General features: G+C 40.5%; 1 protein-coding gene across 2 annotated transcripts in view; it reads right to left on the reverse strand.

Moving 5' to 3' along the window:
- Positions 1-26058, reverse strand: part of LOC117547419 (protoheme IX farnesyltransferase, mitochondrial) — a 45977-nt gene that overhangs the window by 15187 nt on the left and 4732 nt on the right. Inside the window, exons 1-4 of one of the 2 annotated variants that reach the window (XM_034218176.1) lie at positions 24964-25130; positions 23754-23896; positions 23251-23644; positions 16206-16330 (exon numbers count right to left, since the gene is read on the reverse strand). In XM_034218176.1, the coding sequence (XP_034074067.1) occupies positions 16206-16330; positions 23251-23644; positions 23754-23896; positions 24964-24994 (693 nt within the window). In that variant the 5' untranslated portion in view covers positions 24995-25130. Of the gene's footprint in view, positions 1-16205; positions 16331-23250; positions 23645-23753; positions 23897-24963; positions 25131-26058 lie in introns of those variants that run through there. The other variant, XM_034218175.1, reaches the window with a different exon arrangement.

Genomic DNA, 26058 nt, shown 5'->3' on the forward strand with positions numbered 1-26058 from the left:
AGGCATGATATACTCACATTGCCTGGCCACGTAGAGAGGGAGGGAGTGGCGGAGCAAAAAAAAGATGAAGCCTGACATGGTATAAGTAGAGGATTTTCTTACATTCTGCTTTCTTAGAACTCTTCTGATCAAAGGCGGAGCGCAACTAAAGATATAGGAATCTATTTCTGTCCATTGGCGATGACCGATTTAGGTCGCTAACGCTTTAAGGCCTGGGGGAATATGTTCCTAGTTTTCCAAAGTGATGCCATAGTTCAGTAGCCTGCCTTGTGTGTTGGACGATATCACTATGTTCATCATTCACGCTACGTAGTGACCAGGTCATAGGGTCTACTCCTCGGATTCCAAGCCAAACTGTTAGTGGATGGCAGCAAATCTTTAAGATCTTATGGAGAGATTTTTCATATGAAGGTATGTTTGTTTTAAGTCACAGAAAGTGCACTTACTGTACCACTTATGGCCAACGAACCTTAAATTCATCGATTTGCCACTTGAGTCAAAATATGCGTCACACCATAAGAACGTTAAAGAATCTTTGGAGCCAAATCTGTGAGTGAAATGGAGTTTCAGTATTAATCTTCATTTGTAGAAAGTGGTATGGTCCATGCTGGCTGGCACATTCATTTTCAGTCTACTGTAAACATATCAACTGTGCAAACAAGATACATTCCTTTGTTGGAGTGCTGGCTGGCCATATCTGTAGTCTGAGGGAGATAAGTTAACGTTCTTACTAATGAGGGCTTTTCACTCCAGTTCCTGATTGCTGTTAACTTTGCACACACTTGACTGCTTTCTATTCATTCTTGCATACCGGGGAAAACATATCAGTAAAAGGCCAATACATAGGACTATGTATTGTGTGCGTTGGTGTGTGGTCACTTGTTTAAACAGACATAAACAGTCCTTTCCTACATCGCTGGGCATTTGCAAATAACTGAGGGTGTGACTGACATGACATGCACTGTGAAAGGATCTTGACAGTTGGGGTGAAGTTGAAAAAGAGGCATGTGCATGACCGTGTGTATGTTTGAGAGAATGTGAGTGTTTAGATTGTTGGTCCGCAGCTGTGTCTGGCCATAAGGACACTGGAACGAGTGTGAATGTGAGTGTGTGTATTGCTCTGACACCGTTAGTCCTGGAAATCTTGAAGAAAATGTGCTCAATAGAAATTAGAAGTGATACGGTGCAGATACATATGAAGGCCCTCACTGTTCCCTCACAGATGACAGCAGCCGTCAGCACCTCTGACAGATTTGTATTTGCGGCAGTGACCCGTGATAAAATGCACCTCTTCATCTGGACGGGTTCATTCAACAAGCCTTTCAAATCAAAATGAGGAGCTCAGGAGAAGACACATGGTGAGGTATAGTTCTCCTTGTGTAGCCAGAGTTAACTTATCTGTTGGGAAAATACTGAATGTTCTCTTCCAATATATAGTAGCACGTGATAACAAAGGCCCTACGTAGCTATGTACGTAACAGGATGTATGATTACCTAGAAGAGCGTCAGGACTGTTTTAGGCATATGATAGCTATGTGACAATGATTGACATGATGATTCAGCCTCTATGGAGATAGACATATGACTGTCATGTTTATTGCTTATGCAGGCTAATCTTTACTAATGTAAGAATACTGCTTTCAACCAGTATTCTTCCATCTTGTTGACTGTAACACCCTCTCTTGTATATAAGCATGTCAAGGACTCTACTCTGAGTACCAGTTGTCCCACGCAGCTCTGTGTGTGATGACTACTTCCATTCTTGCAAGGATAATAAATACATGTATCCTGATATTGAAGACCAAGCCGGTGACGAGTATATTTTTCTAACATTATCCATAGCTTTACCTTTTAGGGATAATATGCGTTTGGAATGAAGGTCAAGTACTTTTTTTCACTTTCAGTTTGTTCTTTTGAATCTCTGGCTTTTGGTAAGCAAGCTGAAAATATCCTGCAGGTCCAAGAAAGTAAACACATATTGTTCAATCAGCATCATTGTTCTCCCTTCCTTTCTCCTCACCAGCATGCTGTGTAAACTAGACATCTGATAACACACTGCCGCCTATTTAGATTATATTATTCTCCCTACAATGTAATGTGCGTGCAAAGACATTTTTGATTTGGTAGCTTTGCAAGCTTCGTCTCTACAGTCTCTGCGGTACATTTTAAAAAGCATAGCAAATCATTAATTGTAAATCTTGGAGTGTCATTGGTAGCATCCCTACATCATAATGCTAGATATGTTGATTTACAGCTTTTAGACATGCTGTGAATCCAATTTGCTAGAATTTTTTATAAATATTAGGGCTGTCAGTCGATTAAAATATTTAATTGCGATTAATCGCATGATTGTCCATAGTTAATCGCCATTAATCGCACATTTCTTATCTGTTCTAAATGTACCTTAGAGGAATATTTTTCAAGTTTTTAATAGTCTTATCATCATATGAGTGGACAAATATGCTTTATGCTAATGTTTGTTTCATTTGGAAAATGACAAATATTCTCATGAATATTAAACACAACAACCTCTGAACATTACAAATATCCGCCTCAATTCAACCTGGAACCTCTCATACAGTGTGTGTGTGTGTGTGTGTGTGTGTGTGTGTGTGTGTGTGTGTGTGTGTGTGTGTGTGTGTGTGTGTGTGTGTGTGTGTGTGTGTGTGATGGATCGTTGGAGCTATGTGCAACTCAAGGCATATGCTCGAACGGAAGCTGCCTGGACGCTGCAATCATGTTGCGCACTATCCGTGCTGAGTGTGCTGACTTCTCGTACCATGTCCCACTGTCTGGCTTCCTGCATAAAGTCAAGTGCTCGGCGCAGTTGTCGGCGAAATGCCGCTCCTCTGTTTTCATTGAAACAGCTCCTTATATCCGTTAGCGCAGCTAGCTAGCACCAGATGCTAACAACAACAACAATACACGTTAACTTGACAGCCCTAATAAATATATATATTATCTGATCTGATTCATGTGTTATTTAGAAATTGCACAAAACCGTATGGATAATATGATATCACTGACAATATTCATAAAGTCAAAGGGGCCCTAAAATGCTCATATTCAGGTTCATATTTGTATTTTGTGCCTCTGACATATTTGTATGCTTCAATGTTAAAAAAGTGCTTAATGTGTCTCATACTGCCTGCCTGATTGGTTAGCTGACCGGCTCTGTTGTGATTGTTCAACTGCTTAGAGATGTCCCGCCCCTATGATGGGGCCTATCACATACAAAGTGTTGGAGCGTGTGAGTGACACGAAACATAAGAAGGAAAATATCAAACTATTTGAATATGTAGGTAGAACAAACGCTACACTCAAGGCAACGGCACACTGAGTAAACAGTGGCAACAAGCAGCAGGAGTAAATCATTTATCCATGAGTTTAAATCTTGTTTGCTGGAACAAATGGGAGGAGACTGTGTGAACAGGGTAACAAAGTTCCTGTCAGAGTGTGTGCTCCTCCACTGCCAGAGCTTAGCCCCCCCGAGACCCATCCTTCTCTCTGCAATATTCTCTGCACCATCTATGCCTCTCTCACTCTCCCCTCATGTGGAAAGGCAACCAGTTAGCTTCTCAACGGGTTCCAGAAGTGAGCTGTCAACCATCTGTCCTCTGAATGTAACAGAAATTCTTGCTGTCAGGATGTGGCGTGACACAGCTTCCAGTGTGTCTGAACGGGGGAGAGTAAGTGCTGGCACGTTTCCTAGGGGTGAGCCGCAATGATGGTTGAAAAGAAAACTGAGGATGACACTATTTTAGATAACAAATATTAGATTGATTGGCCACCAGTCACTGTTGACCCACCAGGACATGTTAGATCAAGTGGGATATACTACAATTGATTTCTAGTTGTATTGCCTTCGTCGAATTGCATTTTTCCCGTTTATTTAGCTAAGAAAATGAAGATTGCGTCTGCCTCTTTAAAGCTAAGGTTATGAGAATGCTTCCCGGCTCTACTTTACAGCACATTGTATAAAGGATGTAACCAGGACAGATATTACGAAGTGGTAAAGAGGCATTAAAAAATTGTGGGCTGTTGAAATTGGAGCCACCCTGTCTCCTCATAAGCAATTACTGCAAGAGAAGCATTCAGATAAAAGGTCTACAAGCAGAAAGACCAAAAGACCCCCCCCCCCCCCCTTTCTCCTCCCCCAGTACCACTACAAGTGCACAACGGAAATGCTTTAATCCCTAAGGATCGGGGTAACTGAAACAAAGACTTTCAAAGTAATATACAAAGACTTTCAAAGTAATATACACACACACACACACACACACACACACACTCATGGGCATGCACCCTGATGTCTATCATCCTCAAGCTGATTACAGTTGTGTGGGTGTAAAATGAAAGGGGCCGCGGCAGTGGTTACTTCCTCCTGCTTGTATAAATGACTGTATGGTGACATTAATGGTGTTCAGAGTGAAACACGTGTTGCTTTCAAGGCCCTTTTTTGTGTGTTCATGTTCATGGCTGTTGTGTTGGAGGCGTGTGGGCGGGAAGATAATGCCACAGAGGATGAGTGCAACATGAATTGGACATGAATAATTATACAAGGTCTGCTTTATCACATGGTAAAATATGCTCATGTAGAGGAAAACAAATGATGGACAAAACTTGTGAAGAACAGTGTTGCTCAACCGGGGGTTGCAAGTTCATTCCTAGATGGTTGTAGAAAAAAATATATCAAAAAGGTACATCTTAAAAATGAAGTTGTGGACTCCAATCTGATTGTTTTCGGTGGTTGTGACTCAAAAAGGGGCCGAGAGTAGCCGATATAAAAACACAGACTTAATGACAGAGGCCCCTTCAAAGCGGAGTTAAGTTAAACAGCCACACTTACAAAAGCTGCGTCACCTTTGTTTGTGGGCTGACAATGCAGCAACGCTTCTAAAAGCTGGCTTACAGGTAGGAGAAAATAGTAATTAAGACGCACAGCATAGAGAAGTAAAGTAATGTTATGAAGTAGACATAAACAAATATAGATAAAAAGAGTGTGGTTTTACAATCCCTTTGTGATCCTCAGGTGGGGTTAGCCACAAAGCAAAAAGCACATATAAAGAGTAGATAGGGATAGGTAGTCCGGCATCAGAAGCAGAGTAAGTGTGTTCAGGCTGCACACACCCACAGACACACACTTTGGTCTGTGAGCGGTAATCAACAGTTACTACATGACAGAGTCTCGCAGAGTGCCATGTCATCATAAAGCTGAAGATCCTTTTAACTCTGCGCAGTGACACACAGGCAGACAAAGGTCCGCACCCAACACAGCAGGATGTCTTCCTCAGGTGAGCAGGCGGAGAACAGGTGGACCAACATGCCGTTAGAACGCCAGTAATGCCACACTGAGGAAGAGACAGAAAGGCAGACTTCTTAAGCCTTTTGCTCTCTGCAGTGCTGCCTTACAATCTAAAAAGGGAAATGGATTGTGCATGGCCAGAAAACCTTTAAACGGGATGTTCAAAACGCAGATAGCAAGGCAGGAGTCTGCACATAAAGGGAGTCATTTAATAAGAAAACAAAATAAAGGAAAGTGTCAAATTAACCCAAATATATTCAACAAAAATAAGTGAAAACTGAATAAAAGTAGGGCAGTGACTGGCCTTTTACCTTTTCACTCTCAATTAGCTGGGCCGTACCATCTGCTCCATGTTTTAATGAAACATGCATAGTGTCCAGGCAGTGCCGTTTGCTTTATCCAATCACCTCAGGTGCACCCGTTACATACACACCTTTATCCTGTATGCATATGCATTAAAGGGTAGATAACACGGATTACAGGATGAGATACAGTTGAGAGGCTGGTTCACCACAAAGCTGTGGCCAATTAGATTCCAAGTTTTTCGATGTATTATATCAAAATTTAAATGACATATTGACATTGATTCATATACTGTGGTAACGTTTTGCTACATTATAATGGAAAAACTCTCAAAACCGTTACCTATATATATATATATATATATATATATATATATATATATATATATGCATACTCTGGTAGTAACAATAGTTCCCACATTTAGAATATCTCTGCTTAAAAGTGTCACTTATGAGCAAAGGCTTACAAAACACTACCTTTGTATGCTAAATATCACCTATGGCTTTTTGCAACTGTTGAGGGTATGCTGTGTGATTACATAATGTAGGATTGAGGACTGCGGGGGCACTTAAGATTCAGGAAATTCAGTCTGAATAATAGACATCGAAGACCAGGCAAGAGCCTGTTTTATATTTCAAGTTATAAGAGCACAAGCTGAAAGCAATTCTCAAAGTACAGAGGCGTACATGGTAATAATGTGTTGTCTTCAGAATGCTCAGCCGATATAGAGCACTTTGCAATAGTGAAGCAAAAGGAGCTCTGAAGATGGAACTTTTTTAGGCAAACGAACCAATAGCGGTGGAGACTAAAAGTATATGAATCATTCAAAGTATTAGAAATAAGCAACACACTTTAAATGTTTTCCTTTATAAGATGCATAAAACCACATAGATGCTAATCTAGATTCTCGGTGTAACAAGAACAGTCATATAGATTGTAGAGCTCTAAAGCAAAACCTTGTGATTTTCGGCTAAATAGATACACTAGACTTTTAAACAAAGTTTTTGAGATTTTGAGACGCACCCAAGGCTTAGGGAAAGACTTGGTGGATGTCGGTAACCATTTTGTTTTCCAGCAACGATGCCCTTGCCCCAAAGCTTTTCGGGTTTGAATCAAATTAGCATTCAGTGTTGGCTCACGGGCGTGCCATAAACAGGGCTGCTTTTGTTAATTATCCACGGATCTCAGCATTACAAAGAGTGTTCCTACTTGCCTTTGGCCAAGTTACCTTCAGATAGAGGGTAAACTTGAGGGGAAAATAAATGGTAGACCGTAAACATATACATAAACGTGATGCCCCTCAATACACGTATTCTCCTGATTTCAATCTTAGCCTTGCTGAAAAATAATTTCTATTAGTTTACTGTTTAGCTACCGTAAACCAGAAAATAGATTTGTGAGGTTTTTTTACTCACAAGGAATGATTTTTATTTATCTACCTTAGAAGTTGTGAAAAAGGTCTAAAAGCTAAAGCTCTTTCCTTGTGTAATTCTCTCTTTAGCAAAATAAAACAAAGGAGGAAGGCCATCAAATAAAAAGCTAAATAAATATTAGTTTCAGCTCAGCAGAACAAAAGCAGGTCATTGTATTCTCCTCTCTGGTACGGTATTGCATTAAAATCAGTGACACATATCAAAACACTATGTATTCATCTGCCTAGGATTAACATAAAAAAGACATTCTGCATCATTGCTTTTTTGGTCATAATACTTTTACGTTCACTTTGTAATAATGGGTAATTTTGAGCTGATGGACTAAACCAAAACCATTTGGGGTAATGGTTGGCAATATCCAGTGTTATTACATCTACTGAACAGGCATGCATACCTCTGGCCCCAGTCTGCTAATGTTCAGGAGTTGCAAAGGATTGATGGGAAGCAGGAAGAGACATTAAGGAGTACCTCTCAAGCAATGCATTTTCACTGTCCGCAATAGGGGTGTGAGGAAAACCTGGATTCTTAAGACACATTGTGATCTACTCTTGAAATATAATGTATAGTTCCAAGAAAGTCAACTATCAGAAATGTTAAACCTAATGCTCCACATTATGATTGCTCGTGACCTGTTTTGTAAGACCATGCTATACTTTCCTTATGGCTCTACCGATTGGATGGTGAAATGTTACACATGTTAAACATGTGCGCTGTGTTTAAGATAAAGTCAGACTTTAAATCTAGCACCATGGAGATGTTTCTAAATATTTGATACTTGTATTGTATTAATAGTAGATAATGGAAGTTAATTAATCAGTTTATGCTAATCAGAGATCATCACACAAAATCCGTATGTATCAATAATATTAAATACATGCATCACAGCCCTTTAAATCAAATCAAAGTGAGGTTTCCAAAGCTTTTGAAACCGTCGTTCTCCTCCTTAATGTTTTTATGTGACACTACTGTCAGATGAACCATTTGTCCTCTAGACATACAGGGGCCTCTACACTGACTGTCTCCATTCACTGATACCTTAACAATGCATGCTGGAGGTGCTGACATGTCACTATCTGTTTCAGTGGGAGCGCAGGTCCAGAATGGTCTAAGGAAACTAACACTGGGACACTGACAGCACCCACAGAAGCTGCTTTCACTACAAGTAGTTAAGAAACGTTTTTCTAAGAGAAATTCTAAAATATGAGGTCCTAACCCGTTGACCATAAATATTCACACTCCACTTTGTACCTGCAAGAACGACAGCCACAAGCATGAACAAGTACGGGAGAAGAAAATATATCAGGTGGAGTGTTCCAGTTGATGAAACAACATTTACTCAGCTTGCGTGAGGTCAGCCACTGCCAAATGCAGCGTGAGGTGTAGAAAGGTTCATTGGTGCCAGACAGTGCTCACGTGGGTGGTTTCCCCCCCCACTTCTGACTCAAACCTCAAAGGTGTCTTCAGGTTGCCTTGTTGGACGCCGAAGCCCATAATCACAGTGTTTTGTGAAAAACTAAAGGCTAATCAGGGAGGTGGAGAGGAGTGGCTCCACCTGCCCATCAGTCAGTCATGTTCATGCCCTGGGGTGACGGCAGCTCTATTGTGGCGACGTGTGTTTTCCCAAACAAGCTGTGGCATTGAAAGCTCGGAGAGAACCTTTGCGTGTGAGCAGTAAGTTTGAGCTTCAAAAAAGACGACGACATGTTGTGGCCAACTCCAATTAGAAGCCATGTTTCCTCTTCTTTTGAAGTAAGGACTGCCTGTGTATGTATGTAAAGGCTCGAGTGTACTAGGATAAAGAAATAGATAGTAGAAGTGAAAAATGTTATGTACATATTATAGTGTTTTTTAAAGCAATATGTTTTATGTCTTGTACTCATTTAATACTCTGTAAGACACAGAAACAAAAAGGAAAACTGTACCAATGCATTTGTAGTATTGCCTTTTATATTGTTAATGCTAGCTTAAGTTATCTTGTGTGAAAGGGGGAAGGGGAAGTTGGGGGCCATAATCACTTTCATGGAATAAGAATACATATTTACAACCAAAACTTGCTTTTATGCACTGCTATTTCAGAGGGTTGACAACCAATACACTTTAGTTTCAGAATGATACAGCTCTCATCTTATAAAATAAGAAAATGGTATTTCACCGTTTTAAGCCGTCCTTATAAATAGTCAAATGTTATAGTATTCAAGGTATAACTTGCAGTTTTTAAATACTGAGCTTTAACTTAAAGTATTATATCGTGTATCATTTGACACAACTGTAATGTTTGTTTAAGATTAAACATTGATATCAGAACCAGGACTTCACTATCAGAACCAGTACCACTTTGGTTCTAACACATTATGCTCGTGTAAAGAACAGACTTGGCTAAAAGACAAACAACTGTTTCAATTGCAACGCCAAATTATTTTTGAAAGAAAGGTACATTAAAACACACACACAATAAATATAATACACATTTGGAAACCAGCATATCCACATCTTTGTATCAATGCCTACTAACTAACTAACACGTTGTCTGGCAACAGTATCTGCTCCCTCAGGCTTTATCTTGGGGGTATATAATAGATGGATTTACCCTTCATGTCTCTATCAGAGGAAAGCATCTGTCTGCCGTCTGAGGCTGAAAGAGAACCATTTGTACAGTTTGAAATGGATTGGCACCCCATGGTTGACAAAGACAAAAGCCTTTAAAGAAATTAACTATTAAACAGGACTGTCTAGTTAAATATTTATTTTAATCCAGCACAGAAAGCGAGACATCCATCGCGTCCCCTTCGTGACATCTTGCTAGGCAATTAAAAAAGGAATTTCCATTCCTTCTCCCAGGCTGAACCAACAGCTTGGTGGAGGCCACTCAAAACAAAAAAACTCTAAACTATCAATGTCAAAGCTCAGCTTGCTCTTTTGTTTTAAGTAAGCTGGAAAACAAGATCTTAAGAGCAGCATCTGCGCGAAGGAAGGGACCTCTTTTTTCTTTAATTACCGATTTGGCTAAGCCGATTTGTGTTTGACCGTTAACTCAAAAAAGCACCCTAGAAAAAATGGCCAAAACATAATCCTTTGAAAGACAAAAGCACTTTTGAACAATCAATTACTGTACATAGCCAGTGGAACTAATATGACAAGCACTGATACTTTTACAACTCCATCTGTCTTATGATACCGTTGAAGCTTTCCACACAAGAAAAACAAATACAGTACGCCCACAATATAGGATTTGTTTGAAGCTATCCAATGCAACTCATCAAATGGATTCTGGTATGAGAACGTTGGGAGGTAATTCTCAAGCAGAATGAAAATAAATTGCCTAAAAAAGGATGGCAATGTCATCATGCTGGAGGTATTCTGTAGCAACCGTTTGAAAGCATATCTCCTGTCGCTACTTCCCAGCAGGGAACAGACACAAATCCAGTGGTGGAAGGGTTTCATTTTCTTTGAAGGGCACAATGGTTGGTGGGGTTTTAGCAGCTAGGAGGTCTTGTTACAACTAATGATCCTCTAAAGAGGTACCATGTTATGTGAGGTGCTTTAAACTACAATGAGGAGCCCCATCCTCGAAAATTGGTGTGGCAGCCTTGACTGTTGGAGCGCAGCAATTCTGCAGCCAACCCAGCCTGAGGGAGACTTCTACCACCTACTGCGCTGCTATAATATCTACATCTGGAGTCTGTCCAAATCAGTCATAAAACATATCGGTGCAGTCAAGACGGCAGGCATCAATGTAGGATGGATGATCATTATATTTGTGTTAAATGCAGAGGAAGATAATACAAAGCAGACAATTTAAAGAAAACTGTGATTGGTGGAATCCTTTCAATATCCATACTGATTCTTAGCTGTTTTTAAGGCTGTATTTTTATTTATTTTTTTAAATGTATGTTGACATGTTTGATTACTTCATGGCCACTAAAAAAAATTAGGACCGTGTAAAAATGTTGCTATAATTCAAACATTGTTAATTTAGTGTGAATGTAATAAAACTTAATCTGGGAGTCAGCTTTCAGGCTTACTAGTGAGTGTTTTTTGTTTTTTTATTATATTGGCTGCAGACGTCGTCGTCTACAAACCAAAAACTACCAAAAACGTTGCCATAGTTCACTGCATTGTAATACAATTATTTTTCTGTCCTGATTTCACCCAATTTAACAAAGTCAAATTCAAAGAGTTTCACCAACACCAGTCTGGATATTTGCATCAGTACTGTTCCTTACAGAATAATGTTCTAATGTGCGTTATCTCCTCAAAAAGTACCCTCGAGAGTTCATACTTTTTATCAACAGAAATGTTTGATTGGAAAAAAATGTGTCCACAATATAGCCGCGACAGGGATAAAAGAAATAGGGTGCTTCATACCACAGCCTGCGTTAATGTGCAGAAATAATAGTGGCATTGAAACAGATTTGGGTTAGCGTGTTGCCATCTCGTTAACTCTGACAGCTATTAAAACAACAGGAGGGAATTTCCAGGCTCAATTAACATCACATTTCAGGTGTCAGTTCACCAGTCTGACCTCCATGTGTCAGCCGGCATTGTTAAAGCATGTCCTTGAAATAGTATGCAGAGATATCATTAGATTGTGAAGAACTTGAAAATGCTAGTAAAAAATATAATACAGTGGCTTTATCTGATGGCTGATTGGGTATTAAGAGAGAAATATCATTTTAGTCCTATCAATTTGAAACCTTTTCCATGATTCTGATGAGTAAGTGATTTAACATGTAGCTTCAGAAATCATGTATAAAATGTTTTTATTGAGCTTTGGTGTGCTACAAAAAGTGGTTACTCTGCCTTCACGCACCCAACACACAACTGAGTTTACATTCAGAGAACAAAACACTTGTATTTGACCTTGATTCATTGATCTTTTAAAAGGCTGAAAAAGTCATTTTCATTTCATTTCATACACTAAGGAGCTGACCAAGATGCGTGCAGGAGGGTAAATAATGCATGCCTGCACAGGACGGAGAGAAGGGCGTGGAGTGGATGGGTCGGGGGATTGTGGGGGCTCGCTTATGCGTGCCAGCCTCAGACAGCTCACCACAGGAGAGACACAGACACAAAAGCAAACTCAGTGTCACGGTCACGAATGCAGCAAGGACGCTAGGCAGCCACAAAACAAGCCGTCTTGAATTTTCATCAAAACAAACACACGCGCGCTGACTTGGTGTGACTTACACTAAAGCCGCTGTCAAAATAAGCGAGCTGTTTGTGTTTGACAGCGAAAGGCCGTATCGGGTCTTGTTTACATTGTTGGGGACCTTAGACTTCCCTGGGGTCTTTGAGGCTCCAGGCCGAAACTCTGTTCTGACCCAATTATCCAATTAGCTGAAGTAGTGTCCAGACTGGGAGGTGATGACGGCTGGAACACCTGGTGTGGGGCCCAAGGGTCCTGAAGACCGGATCATCCAGTAGTTGTTATACTAAAACTAGTCGGGACTCGATCCAACAGTAAAGGAAGGAACAATGTAGGAACACTTTTGGTAAGACTTTGAGACCGCTGAGCTATTTCAGTCAGAGTAGGTAGAGTTCAAACAAAAATATGACCAATGGATTACTTGATTGACAGAGAAATAATCACCACATATTTGTAGAATCTTTAATCATTTTATTAAAAATGTCCAAATAAGACATCGACTCAAACTTATGAAATCTAGGATAGAAATCTTCCCATTATTTTCTGACACTTAAGGACAAAACGATTATCCAAATAATCGAAATAACGATCCGCAGATTAACGGATAATACAAATGATCATGAGTTGCAGCCCTTCTAGTGTTAGTATTTTGAGCGCAACATTTGTACATGTTTTAGTGGTAGTCTAAGCACAACAGAGGTGTAAGCAAAAAAGAACATGTCAAGAAAAGTTTATAATTGCCAACCTATGCGAGATACTTGAACGGGAAGCTCAGATAATTACATCCCTGTGTGTCCGAGCTGACTCGTCTGTGATTGTAAGACAGACATGACAGCATTAAGTATTTAGTCTGTGGTGAGAAACACGAGACGGTGAAATGCCATTGTTACGTGACTCCAAGTGCTTACACCCTTCCGTCAGTTTCCTAAATAGAGTAACATTTTAAAGGGAAACCACAACATTTCTGTTTGCCCTACGGGCCCTTTCCAGTGGGACAAAGAGCAGCCTTGGCTTTTGACAGCTCCACAGAAGGTCCGACTGCCACTTCCATAAGCCAAAGCATTTTCCTCTCCCTTAAGGCATTTTCCTTCTTACATCAAGGTAGTGTGGCAGTTGTTTGGTCACAAACGTGCACCATCTTCTGCCTCTTTAGATGCCGGGCATTAAGGGATTAAGAACAGGAGAATCTCAAGGATGTGATTTTCAGGAGGGTCTTTCTCTACTTTGACTATCAAGCAAACAAAAAAAACATATAGCTTTGATCACAACTAACCACACTAATGGTGAAGCTCCACTTTTATAAGATGAAAGAGAATGCAAAGAAAAATAATTAAAAAAACCTTTGGCAGCAGATCCAAAGGAGTGATGGTTTTTTTCTGCATTCTACTTTTTCTTTTCAGGATTATGAAAAACAAACAGATAACCAAAGCGGTGATATCAGTTACACACACAGGTGAGGGTGTGTCTTTGACACAAGAGCCGACAGTGTGTTAACCCATTGCAAAGAAGTGCAAAGTGCCGCCAGAGTGGCAATTATCTGTCACACACGACATCCCCTGTGCCTCTGTGTGTATAATTATACTGCTGAAAATGACTACAAAACAAAACACCAATAACCACTGCTTGGTTTGTACAAAGGCACATACTTTTCATTCCAGACAAGCAAATGGAGACACTACCAAATACAAGTAAGTTTACCTTCCTAATGATGTTTATCCTAGCGGTAAACACCTTCAAATGTGCCCTCGCACGACTAACATGCTTCAAAGTCAGCCTCACTGAAAGACACGTGGCTAATATCTCTGAAACAATAATCCCATCTCCAAGTCCTGCCAAGTAAGACGGATGACACGCTAAATGTCCCTACAGAGAATCAGGGATGAAGGATCTAAATTAATCTGACTAAGGCACAAAAAAAGGAGCCTCAAACACAGCAACACTGATGCATTTCCAGCTAATGCACACACAAGGCCATTTGCGCTAACGGAAGGAAATGTTGACGTAATATTCCACCAGGATCTCTTTATTATTCATTGTATATTTATCTACAGAAACCTTGTAAAACATTCCATACATCATACCAGAGAGATCGTTTTACACATATGCATATTGCAAGATGAACACATTTGTTGGACATCAATAACCTTGTCCATTAGCCCCTTTGATATCTTTACAATCTGGAGGGTCCATTTATACAATCAAATATCAACTTTGCATGACTTCCTACTAAAGATGCAATACTGGTGTACTCCGGTTGTATAACTAAAGAGATACAAAATGCTATTAGAGTGTATATGGTTTTAAAATAGACCTTGAAAAGTGACACAGCAAGAAGGTAAAAACAATAATTAAAGCCTGCTTAATTTTTATTTATTCCTCCAAATTCTGCTTCAACTTAAATTGATGAAGCCGAGTTGCAAAAATGTGGCTTTTGCAAAAGGCCTGGAAAAGATAAAAACTGTTCCAGCATTTCCAAATTGATGGACGCCCTGAGTGTAAGTATTTCCTGTCATTTTTAACACACTTATCGAATTTGCAACGAGAATTTGGGCTCTGAAATGCACCTTAGCCCACGCTTCACCTTCACTGTAGGTTTGAAACTGAACCTGACCGGAGGAAGCCGAGAGAGGCACTGAAAGGCAAACAACAATGTTCCAAGGAAATACGAAGCCATGTCATATCCTAACCTCGGGCTGGAGAAAATGAAGACTGACAGTACTGATGGGAGGGTGGGCCCGCAGATAAAGGGACACCCAGGGTACACTCAGAGGCAGACCCCGCTTACATCACTCAGCGTCTTAGAGCTGGAGTCTGCAATACTCTAGGCAGCATGAGGAGGGGAACATTTCTCAAATACCTGAAGGATATTAACACACCTGCTCAGTGTGAGGTAGAGCTGCACAGAGGAGTTGGAGCGCGGCTCTGGTTCAGGCCACTGAAGAAACAATACAACTTTAACCTGGGCGACAGTCTGACTGACACTATTCAGGGCAAAACAAAAAATGAATTGTGTAAACATTAGCACATTCATATCCAAACTCCAGTAGGTGACGCAGGGGGGGGGGGCAGATTATAGTTGTGATACAGAATGCAAGTTCAGGACTATGGTGATCAGTGTCACTTCTAAACAAAGTGTATTTGACTTTGCAGCAGTTGGAACGTTGAGGGTAAGAGGTAGGCGGGGCTTCGGCCCTCAGGGCAGGAACCTGCAGTGTAATAAGGGCCTTTGCTAAATTATAGACTAAAAACACTATTAAGAAGAGTTCAATCTAAGGCTGAGGCAGAGGTCACCCATTATACTAATATTCCTGAGTCACCGAGCAAATCCCTATCTCTAACGTCAACGCTAGGCTCCACTTATTCCAGGCATTCTAAGTGTCTCTGCACACTAGCTCACCTTTGTTTATAGCTTCAAAAAAAGCTTTCAGCAAGGAAATAATAACAGCATTGCAGTCCGCGCGATGCATTTTTAAGATACGTAGCACAAGAGGAATGTAAAACGGGTCAAAAAGGGGGATGTGCTGGTGATGGTTTTCCAGAACAGAGGCATCACTATGAGAAAAACTGCACATGTGTGTGTCTGTCAACAAGCTCTTTTCTTCTTTGTATAACATGTCAGACAAAATAGATTATGCATTATAAAGACCAACAGATATCTTGCCAGCTCTGAGACAATTCCTCATTACTTTCCTCCAAAAAGGAAATTGGTACTTTAAAAATAAGCAGATTATTAAGCAGAAACACGTGCACTTTTTACTGCGATTCTTGAAACAATTACGCAAGTCATGCTTTTGTTCTTTTGTTTACACTATTACCGGTTTATTAGATACTCCTGCAGGTAGTCCCATCCTTCTGAAACGTATTCATGACAGTGTGTCTCAGAGTCTTTGATTACACTTCAAGGTCAAACAGTGAAAAGTAAAGGATACTCCACACATTATCGAGGACTTGTGTTGTGTTTAGGCCTACGTGATAAACATGCATGGCCTTGTGTGACCTCCCTCTGAGGGTAACTGACCTGGTTGATTGTGTTGGCAGTACAAGAGGCGAGGCCTATTCCCAGAGAGGACACGAAGAAGAGCAGAGGGTCAAATGGCACTGGAGCCATGGCGAAGCCGGCCGCTGCACTCGTAACCACCAGCGCTGAAAAAAACAAGCAAGCAGCAAATTAAACCAGCAGTTAAAAGTAGAATTACTTCTAAGGTAAAAAAAGAACACAGTGCTTTGTTTTTTTGTAGAAGCCTAATTATATGTAAACAGAAGAAGCTAGCACAATATGATCTGTTTTAGTGCAAAAATGTTTTTAAATACTAATTAAAGCCAGTTTATATGTTTCTATGTCTTGATGGAGAAAACCAGGTCTAACCCCATACAATAGCAAGCCCTCAATTAAATAAATTACACTGCATGAAACTGCCAGAATATTTACTTTTTGATCAGTATGTTGCCGGTAGAATCATATTTCTACTAGTATGAGAAATATAGTATGTTCCAAAAACGGGTTGTTTGGAACATACTCCTCATACAGATCAACCGCAGAGAGGTGTCGTTTCCAGTGACCAAAGCGTCACACAACAAAGGTCTGCCCAAAAATTGCACACTAATATGCTATTGCTAGTTTGTGTCATGTAAAATGGAGTAGGTAGTGTGGTCCGACTGTATAGTATGTGGGTTGAGTACTGAAGAAATGTGTGGATACATAGCAGTGTGCGAAAGAGTACACGTCCCACCGTCCGGGACGTGTTATTTACAATATCGGACAAGTAGATCTTTCAATTGACTTGTCCGGTGGACAAGTGACGTTTTTCGCCCTGATTTATTGACAAATTATTGATATATTCAGTTTACAAAAGGCAGAACTCATTCGCAAATTGTACGTGTCCGCCATTGTTCGTTTAGAAATGTTAAGAATCAACAAGCAGAACCGAAACTAAGGAAATGCATCTCGCCGCTTTCTGTACAGTTAGGCGGGGCGGGGCGGGAAGTGTAGCACAGTGGCAGGGTTGGGAAGCAAAACTCGGTTCCGAGTAGGAACAAATAACAATTGTCCGGTACCGGGATTAATAAGAGTTGTGAGGACAGGAAGCGAGGCCGAGCCCCGCGGACCGCAGCTCTCTCTCTCTATGCTCCGTATCAGCTGATCGCTGCACGGTGCAGCTCAGTGTCTCTCTCTCTTTCTTTCTACACACAGCGGATCCGCTGCCCGTTTAACAGCCTCAGCTTTGTCAAACTTTCTTTCTCTAACACGTAATGAAGGTTATTAATCGTTTTAGCTCCTATGTTGTTAATATTGACCGCCATTTCCTTTATGAAGTGAAGCAGCCTCCCTGTCTGTGTCCTCGCGCTGTCCTCACATCCCCGGACCCCCAGACTCGGAGGAGCACAGGGATGTCAGTATTGTTTATGAAGCAGGGTATAGAAAGTAGCTACATTATTGAAATGAAAATACTATTTATTTACTTTTACAAACAGTGAGCAGCTGGGCAGCTGCAGCATGTGTAAATAAATGCGTGCAAGCGTCTTTGAGTTGTAGAAAAGCGCTAGGCCTATAGGCTATAAATATAATGTATCATTATTATTATTAGGCCTATGTGTTGGACATGTGTGGTTGGACTCTGTCTCACAGGCAGGTTGCAGTGTAACATCAGAGGAGACTGGGCCAATTGTACATTCTCAAACTGCACCGCTTAGAACTAACTAAACAATGCGGAGATTATTTTTATATAATTGTATTCAATAACCGTAACGAAATTCAACAGTATGAAGTGATTTGTAAATAGGAATATAGATTTGACTTAATGTTTTCATAAATATATTTTTCTCCCAGTTTGTCATAGGACTTATTTTGACCCTCTCAAAGAACCGGAATCGAAAAGCAGAACCGGAATCGTTAAAATCCAAACGATACCCAACCCATTGTGTAATACAGTAAAATCTTACCGCTCACTTACGTTAGCGGTGTCATAAAAACCGTGGGAAAATGTAAAATACGATGGCGAAGAAGAAGATTCCAGTGGCCCCAATTTTTGTCCATTCTGGACAAGTGAAAAATGTATTCGGACAAGTAAATTGCCAAACTCACTTGTCCATGGACAAGTACTCTCTAAAAACTTTTTCTCACACTGTATAGCACATCAAGAATTACTCCGTATTGCCCGTTTCACACCAACGCGGTTCCCGTTCTAGCTCCGTGCTAGAGCTTTGCTGGTTCGGAACCGGTTTTTCTTTTCAGCCCCCGTTTTGTTCACACCGCCCAGAGCTCGACTGGTGCTGCCGCTGCTGCCGCTGCTGCGTCATGACGTCACCGTTTACGTCGCTGATTTTCTCCCCAACGGCGTTACAACACTCACTACAACAATGGGGGACTGCGTCGGGTCGATGATTGTGTTGCTTTTAATCATACGAAGCCAGATTAAACTAAATAACGACTTCTCCAACCATATACTTTTCTCCAGAGTGCCGTGGTTCATTGTTTATTAATGTGTTTCAGCGGCATTTACCGACCACTGCAGTGCTGCTCGTCCACTGGAGTTTATTCTCCGGCAGCTGTAAAGTATTCACTGTCTGACTGTCACACAAACAGCTGACACATATCCCCAATTCCCCATAAGTGAATGTGTGTCAGTATTAATTGACGCTGTTTGGCATCAAAACGCTGTTATGAAAGTTTCTCTGGTATAAAATGGGTAATGTTAGCATAGCAACCGAAGCTAAACTGACTATCTTGACTACTTGTTGTTGCTATCCTATTGTGGCATAAGCTGTTTTCTACAGGCACATTTTACCGGCGTATTTTTCATTATGATTCTACTTGTGATAGTCGGACATGACAACCTGTGCAGCCCATGTATTGATTCCATCCGATAGCTGCTATAATACAAAACAAAGCGTCTGCCTGCTCTCCACAATGATCAATGACAGCGAACGGATGGTCAAAGTAAGGTACAAATAAACAGAATCACACGAAGCCTGGTTAGTGTTGCCTGACTTTATAAAGTGTGTTTTTTTTTTATAAGTGTGTGGTAGCGTTCTAGTCATTTTGCTCAGCTTGTTACAACTTTTATTTGCCGTACTCCTCTTTAACTGTTAGCTCAGGTTAATCTCGCCCCCCTCCGACGTATGCGGTTCTTGCTTCTAGACCGACAATGTTTTGGTGCTTGAAACAAACCGGATTCCGGAGCTTAGAGGCGGCTCCGCTGCGGTGTGAACAGGAAAAAACTGTGCTTTTCAGGCTCTAGCTCCGAACCGGCCCTGGAACCGCGTTGGTGTGAAAGCCCCATATGAGTCTCTTACTGGACTAAACAAACATAACTGCCCCAGAATGCACTGCAGCTCTTTAGACTGTTCAATGACAGACTACGAGGCATATGATTTCATAATCAGCCTTGGAAAATATTAAATTGAGTGGGAAGGGTGATGTCAATTTTCAAAAATATTCCATTAATGGTAGCTTGGACCGTAACGTTGTGGTAGTCATGTAATGCAGATAAGACGTATCGCATGAGTTTACTCCAGGGTGAAGAGTTCGCTGATGGTAATGGATACTTCATCGCTAATTAAATATGCAGTACAATCAGATTGAGAATATAGTATGCAGTAAATTAGTATGTGATTCCCCGCACATCCTGTATTTGGTATTACAAAGAATATACCGTGTTAAATAAGAAGGTACGTTTGTATATGTAGTAGGGGTGTAACGGTATACGTACCGAAATTATTCTGTATGGGCCCTTCGGTTCGGTACACGTGTTTACCGAAGTGTACCGAATGAATATAACGTTAAACGTAAAAAATTGAGAACGTGAACAACTTTTTGGAAGTAATCTCAGGTGCTGCGTCGCAGCATTCAGAGCAGGGCTCTCGACTAACTTTTTTCCCCATCCTCCCGGAACCGTCCCGAAATACAATCTAAGCCGTCCCGAAATTAATGTGGACCGTCCCGAATTTAAAATGTTAGTTTTTCTACATTATCATTAGTTAAAATCATTCAAAGTGACATAAATAAAACATCATACAAATCATTAGATGATAATTCATCAACCTTTTTATTTGAGTAAATCATTCAATCACATAAACAAAGGCCAAATATATTTAAACAAACACACAAACGAGAAAATTACTCTAATATTGAATCCAATCAAGTCCCATCCAATTAACAAAACAATCCAACACTGTGTCCTGAAGACAGAACCCAGAGTAACCACTAACCAGGATGACAGTCTGTAACACAGTCAGGAGACCTTTACAAACTGCCCCGCCCCCTCGCACACAGACGGGAGAGAGAGATCTCATCTGGATTGGAAAGCTCGAAAATACATCATAGACGCATGTTGTAGTCTTATTGCATATTAGAAACGGAGTTGGCGAAACTAAAACTGCGATATAATGTGTATGTAGCAATAATACATATGGCATATTTTTTAAATGTCTCCAGTACCGATAAAAAGTCCGATAACGTCGGAGCTTAACGTTACCACTGTCTTTAATAATTCCGGCCCGGGGCCCGTTTAATACCGGGGCTCGGTACCCGTCCCTACATGGGGAGAGGCGCAGCATATTGCTAAGGACTAAATACGATGGAGAGTTCTCTTCTCAGCCTTATTACCCATAGGGGATGAAGAGGAGTAAGTAAATAAAGAGGCCAGCGCTCCAGGGTCTGGTTCTGCTGTGCGTTTTTGTGATGTAACGGTAAAATATTTCAGAATTCCTCCACGGGATGCCATTGTACATCACTCAACCCGCGAAATACACACTCAGTACATAGCTAGACCCGCGAATTTGCGGGCCAGGAATTCGCGGGCACAGCTATAGCTACATGTGTGTATTTCGCGGGTTTCTAAATGTTTTGTGCGTGTGTGTTTATGTTGACAAGGAGGTTTAATAACTGTGTGCTACACAAAACGTGCAGTCGTTTTCATTTTCATCGCCGTTTGTAGTAGAGTTAGCAGGGTATTTTTATTTTAACTCTCGTCCCAAAATTATTTTTTATCCTCCCCGACACTATTTTTTTCGGCCCCGGGACGACGGGACGTCCTTAAGCTCGAGCCCTGATTCAGAGTAATTTGCTCACATTAGTGATGTGTCGGCTCAAAGAGCCGGCTCTTTTAAGTGAACGACGGGAGCCGGCTTTTTTCTTTGTTAAGTAATACAAGACAGAATGATGATGATGATGATGATCTCCGCGCTACAGCTGCTCCGTGCATGCATGCAGTCACATGTAATATCCAAGGATTAGAGACTGTTGGATGCTGCTGTTTTGAGCATTGCAATATATTTATTTGTATTGTGTTTTTTATGATTAGAGACTGTTGGATGCTGCTGTACTAAGCATTGCAATATATTTATTTTCGCTATGTTATTTATTTATGATTATCCTTAGGCTCAGCAAAGATTTGATGTTAGCTGTTGCCGTCTTTTTTTCTATAGTTAATACTGAAATAAAGCCCTGCTGTTTTGTCAGGGCCTTTTCTTTAAATATAATTTAAAAATGTCGATACAGTAGCCCTTTTTTTAAATGTCTATGCTTACGTTTTTATAGGTGTTGCTATCTGCTTTGTGTAGCGTGGTTCTACAAGCAAGTCAGTGCATTCATTGGGTGGTATCAGAGAGTTACAAGGGTCTGTAAATGCAATGAAAACAATTGGCCACAGCAAATCATTTATATTAAACATGTTATTTTTACTTTTGAATACTTCAAACTAAGGATGTATTGAATAATTTAAGTGATATATGTGTACACATATAAATCATTAGTCAAAACAGGGCTACATTTGATTTATTTATAAAAAGGTATAATATGTGGTAAACTGAAGAGCCGTTTGGGAGCCGAAAGAGCCGGCTCTTCTTGGTGAGCCGAGCCAAATGATCCGGCTCACCAAGAAGAGCCGGAATTCCCATCACTAGCTCACATTGGGTTCAACGCGTCATAGAGCGACCAAGTCATTTCATTGGACGAGAGGCATACTATGAGAGCTGGTCACAGGGATGCGTTCAAATTTAGTCAGTAATTTGAGGAACTGTCGAAATGGCGAACGCAGATAAAGTTGAGCTCGAAAATCCTCCAGCATCATTGAAGTCTCCGGTTTGGGAACATTTTGGTTTCGCAGTTACGTACAAGGATGACGGACAAGGACAGGTGGACCGAACGAAAGCTGTTTGTCGGCATTGTTCAACTAACATTGGTTACGCGGCTGGCAATACATCAAACTTGCACTCATTTCAAAAGGCATCACCCGAACATGAATATCACCGGTACCAAAAGAAAAAAGACTGAAGTGCAAACCCAACTCCCGCTAGCATTTAAGCCTCCACCACTCGCAGAGAGTTCAGACCGAGCCAAAGCTATTACAAACACCAAATATCCTTATGTTGCCATGTTAGCAAAGCGCTACCTGGCTGTATCGGCTACCTTTGTCCCTAGAGAGAGGGTGTTCTCCACAGCAGGAGACATTGTTAGTGCCAGCAGATCTGCCCTTTCAGCAAGCAATGTGGACAAGTTCATTTTTCTTTTAAAAAAAACATGAAAATACAATGACAAGCAAGTCATAATGTCAAACTGGCTGCTTAGGTGCTAGTACAGTACAGTTCAAATACAGATTATTTCAGTTCATCGAAATGCTGCACCTTAATGTTTATTTTATTATATTTTGTATTTATTTGAGTGAATATTCAGTTTAATAATAATCAAAAACCCAAAACTAATAGTTTGTTTTGTGAGTACTAGTACAGTACAGTTCAAATACAGATGATTTCAGTTCATCGAAATGCTGCACCTTAATGTTTATTTTATTTTGTATTTATTTGAGTGAATACATTATTCACAGTTTAATAATAATTAAAAATATATATTTTATGTTTTGTGATAATTGTTTCTGCTGTACCGAAAACATACCGAACCGTGACCTAAAAACCGAGGTACGTACCGAACCGAAATGTTTGTGAACCGTTACACCCCTAATATGTAGTAATGAAGTTCTCAATGCATTTCAGGTTATTGCTTGCATGCATCCGCCTCCTAATGTAAACACTTCATATTATATGACAGAAAAGGTCATGTCATTTACCTGTGAGTTTGATTTTGGCTAGCTTGGCGTAGACATCCGGCAAGTCAGCCACAATGACCTTGAGCTGCTTCCACTGTCTGTCTAGACGTTCCTCCTTTGCTTTATCCGTCTCCACATGGACATGGGGAGTCTCATGGGATGTCCCAACTGTACCGGACACAGAATCTCTCTGTTCTGCTGCATCTTCTGTAACGGGCTTCAAGGTGGATATTCCAGGCTGTGCTTCACTGTTGACATCCTCTGGCTGTGACACAGTATGTCTGTCCGCAGGATCAATAGTTGGTATTCTCTGCACCTGTCTTTCAATGGTGTCTTCCCTCTCATTCACTATGGTCAGGGCGGGAGCCTGCTTCGGGATGGCACGTTGGTGAAGCTCGCTGTTCTTAATTACATACTGAAAGGAAAACCAGATGCACAAGGTGATGGATGGGATCATATATTGAGAGGTACTATAAAACGGTATAGAAAACAAACAATTATATATTGGGCCCAGTGCAAAATACCTGGCGTTTCAGGAAGATCAGGTGCTGGTACGTCAGCCAGTTTGATGGATCCCTTCTGTGCAGCTGAATGAGGTTACGAGCACTCTGGTTACATTGAGGAACATTTAGGACTAATTTCTGTTTCACACTTAGACCAACCAAACCTAAAAAAAAAAGTAAAATGCAATGTTTAGTCACCAAAATAAATACTCTTGATTTAGTTTAACTTTGTTAAACCAATAAACACACATGAACAAAGAAACAAGACAAAAAACATGGATCCAATCGTATATGCAACGTCAAGTAAGTATGATAACACTTTTGGGCGAGGGAAAAGCGAAATTGCCTTCAGTAATTGCAATGAAAAGTGGAAAGGGTGAAAATATACAAGTCCAATATAACAATAGAGTGCAAATAAGGTGCATATTTTATATATTAAAAAGCCTAACTCATGTTAACATTATGAATCATACAAATATAAGCAGACAAATAGCTCTGACTAATCTAGGTTGGGTTGCATTATAAAATGCATGTAGTATGAAATCTGAAGTATAGGTAGTGTAAGTGTACATGGTAAAAATAGAAACATTGGATACAAAAAGACAACAAATAATGTATATGACTTAACTATAAGCAGCATACACAAACAATGTGTTGGGCATAAATCAGAGCATGATCATACCAAAAAAGACTACTGTGCATTATACCCAGTTTATGCCTGTCAGATGTTATCAGTTCAATATCAATACAGCTATACTCTTCCGATTGGCACTTCATAAGTAGAGATACAGCTAATAATACAGGGTATATACACGCATGTTCCCCCATCATATCGTCACAGGTTATAAAATGGGTATCAACATTCCCTTGAAAAAGAGATCTATGATCTCAATGGGACCAATCTGGTTAAATAAAGGTTTGAAATGAAATGAACATTGCTATGAACCTTAGCTTTGTACGTTGTTTGCTAACATACGTTTTATACAAAATAGCCAACATGTTGTCGTTATCAAGCCAGTCAGTCATACATTAATTTCGGTGCAGTTGACTTCTATTTAAGGTCACTGCTAGCCTCTTACAAAACATCTCAGGTGCTATCCGGATAGCTATGTGCTAGTTAGCATTCCGCTTCCGCCTTAGCTTCAAAGGTTGCATTTAGCAGACGCAGATTATTACAACTTCGAAATTCAGCTGTATGCAACCCGACATATCACATTGCCTCTTGTGTTACCTGACAGTCTGCAACATGGCGTTTTATACATGTTCTCCACTCATTAAGCCGGCTCTTGTTTCGACCCCTTCACATGCAGCGAGCAGCCATTATGACCTCGTTGGATAATGAGAAACACTTCCGGGGGACAAAACGTCAACCAGTCCCGCGTGCTATGTGCTGGGCTCTTTCAACAGGCAGAAAACTATAGAAAAGAAGTACCATCAAAGTAACAATAATATGTGAAATAATCATTTTGTAGTTATAACATACACTTTTTGTCAAATGTAGATACTTTATACTGCTTAAAGAATAACGAATAATAAACAAGTACATTTCATTTAGAATCATATTAAAGAAATAAGACAGCAAGAAAAACGAGTTTTCTAAGGGAATTTAATATAAATGTGTAATTTCACAGACTTATATATTTCACTCATTCTGAAGCAGAGGAAGATAGCTAATTCAAGAAGTGTATTAAAGGTTGAAGGGGACCTATCATGCAAAATGCACTTTTTGATGTCTTTTACACATAAATGTGTCCCCGGTGTGTCGGGGAACTCACGCAGCGCCAGAAAATAAAACCCTCTCTCTTTTCCTCCGTACCCAAATCTCTAAAAACGGGGCTACATTACATTACATTGCATTTAGCTGACGCTTTTATCCAAAGCGACTTACAATAAGTGCGTTCGACCTACAAAATACAAACTTGAAGAAAACAGAATCATATAAGTACATCAGAGCAAAAACAGGCTTCATAGAGCAAAAACATTTCAAGTGCTACTCAACTGGCTTTAGATAAGCCAGCCCTTTATTAGTATATAAGTGCTTTGTTAATAGTTCTATTCTATCGCTCGAAGTGGAGTCGAAAGAGATGAGTTTTCAGTCTGCGCCGGAAGCTGTGTAAGCTATCTGCTGTCCTGATGTCAATGGGGAGCTCATTCCACCATTTTGGAGCCAGGATAGCAAACCCACGTGTTTTTGCTGATGGGAACTTGGGTCCCCTTCGCAGCGAGGGTGCAGCGAGCCGTTTGGTTGATGCAGAGCGGAGTGCACGTGCTGGGGTGTACGGTTTAACAACACGGCTACAACGGAGCTGATCCAGATTTGCGTCCA

Source organism: Gymnodraco acuticeps, unplaced genomic scaffold (genome assembly GCF_902827175.1).
Source record: "Gymnodraco acuticeps unplaced genomic scaffold, fGymAcu1.1, whole genome shotgun sequence".
NCBI lineage: Eukaryota > Metazoa > Chordata > Actinopteri > Perciformes > Bathydraconidae > Gymnodraco > Gymnodraco acuticeps.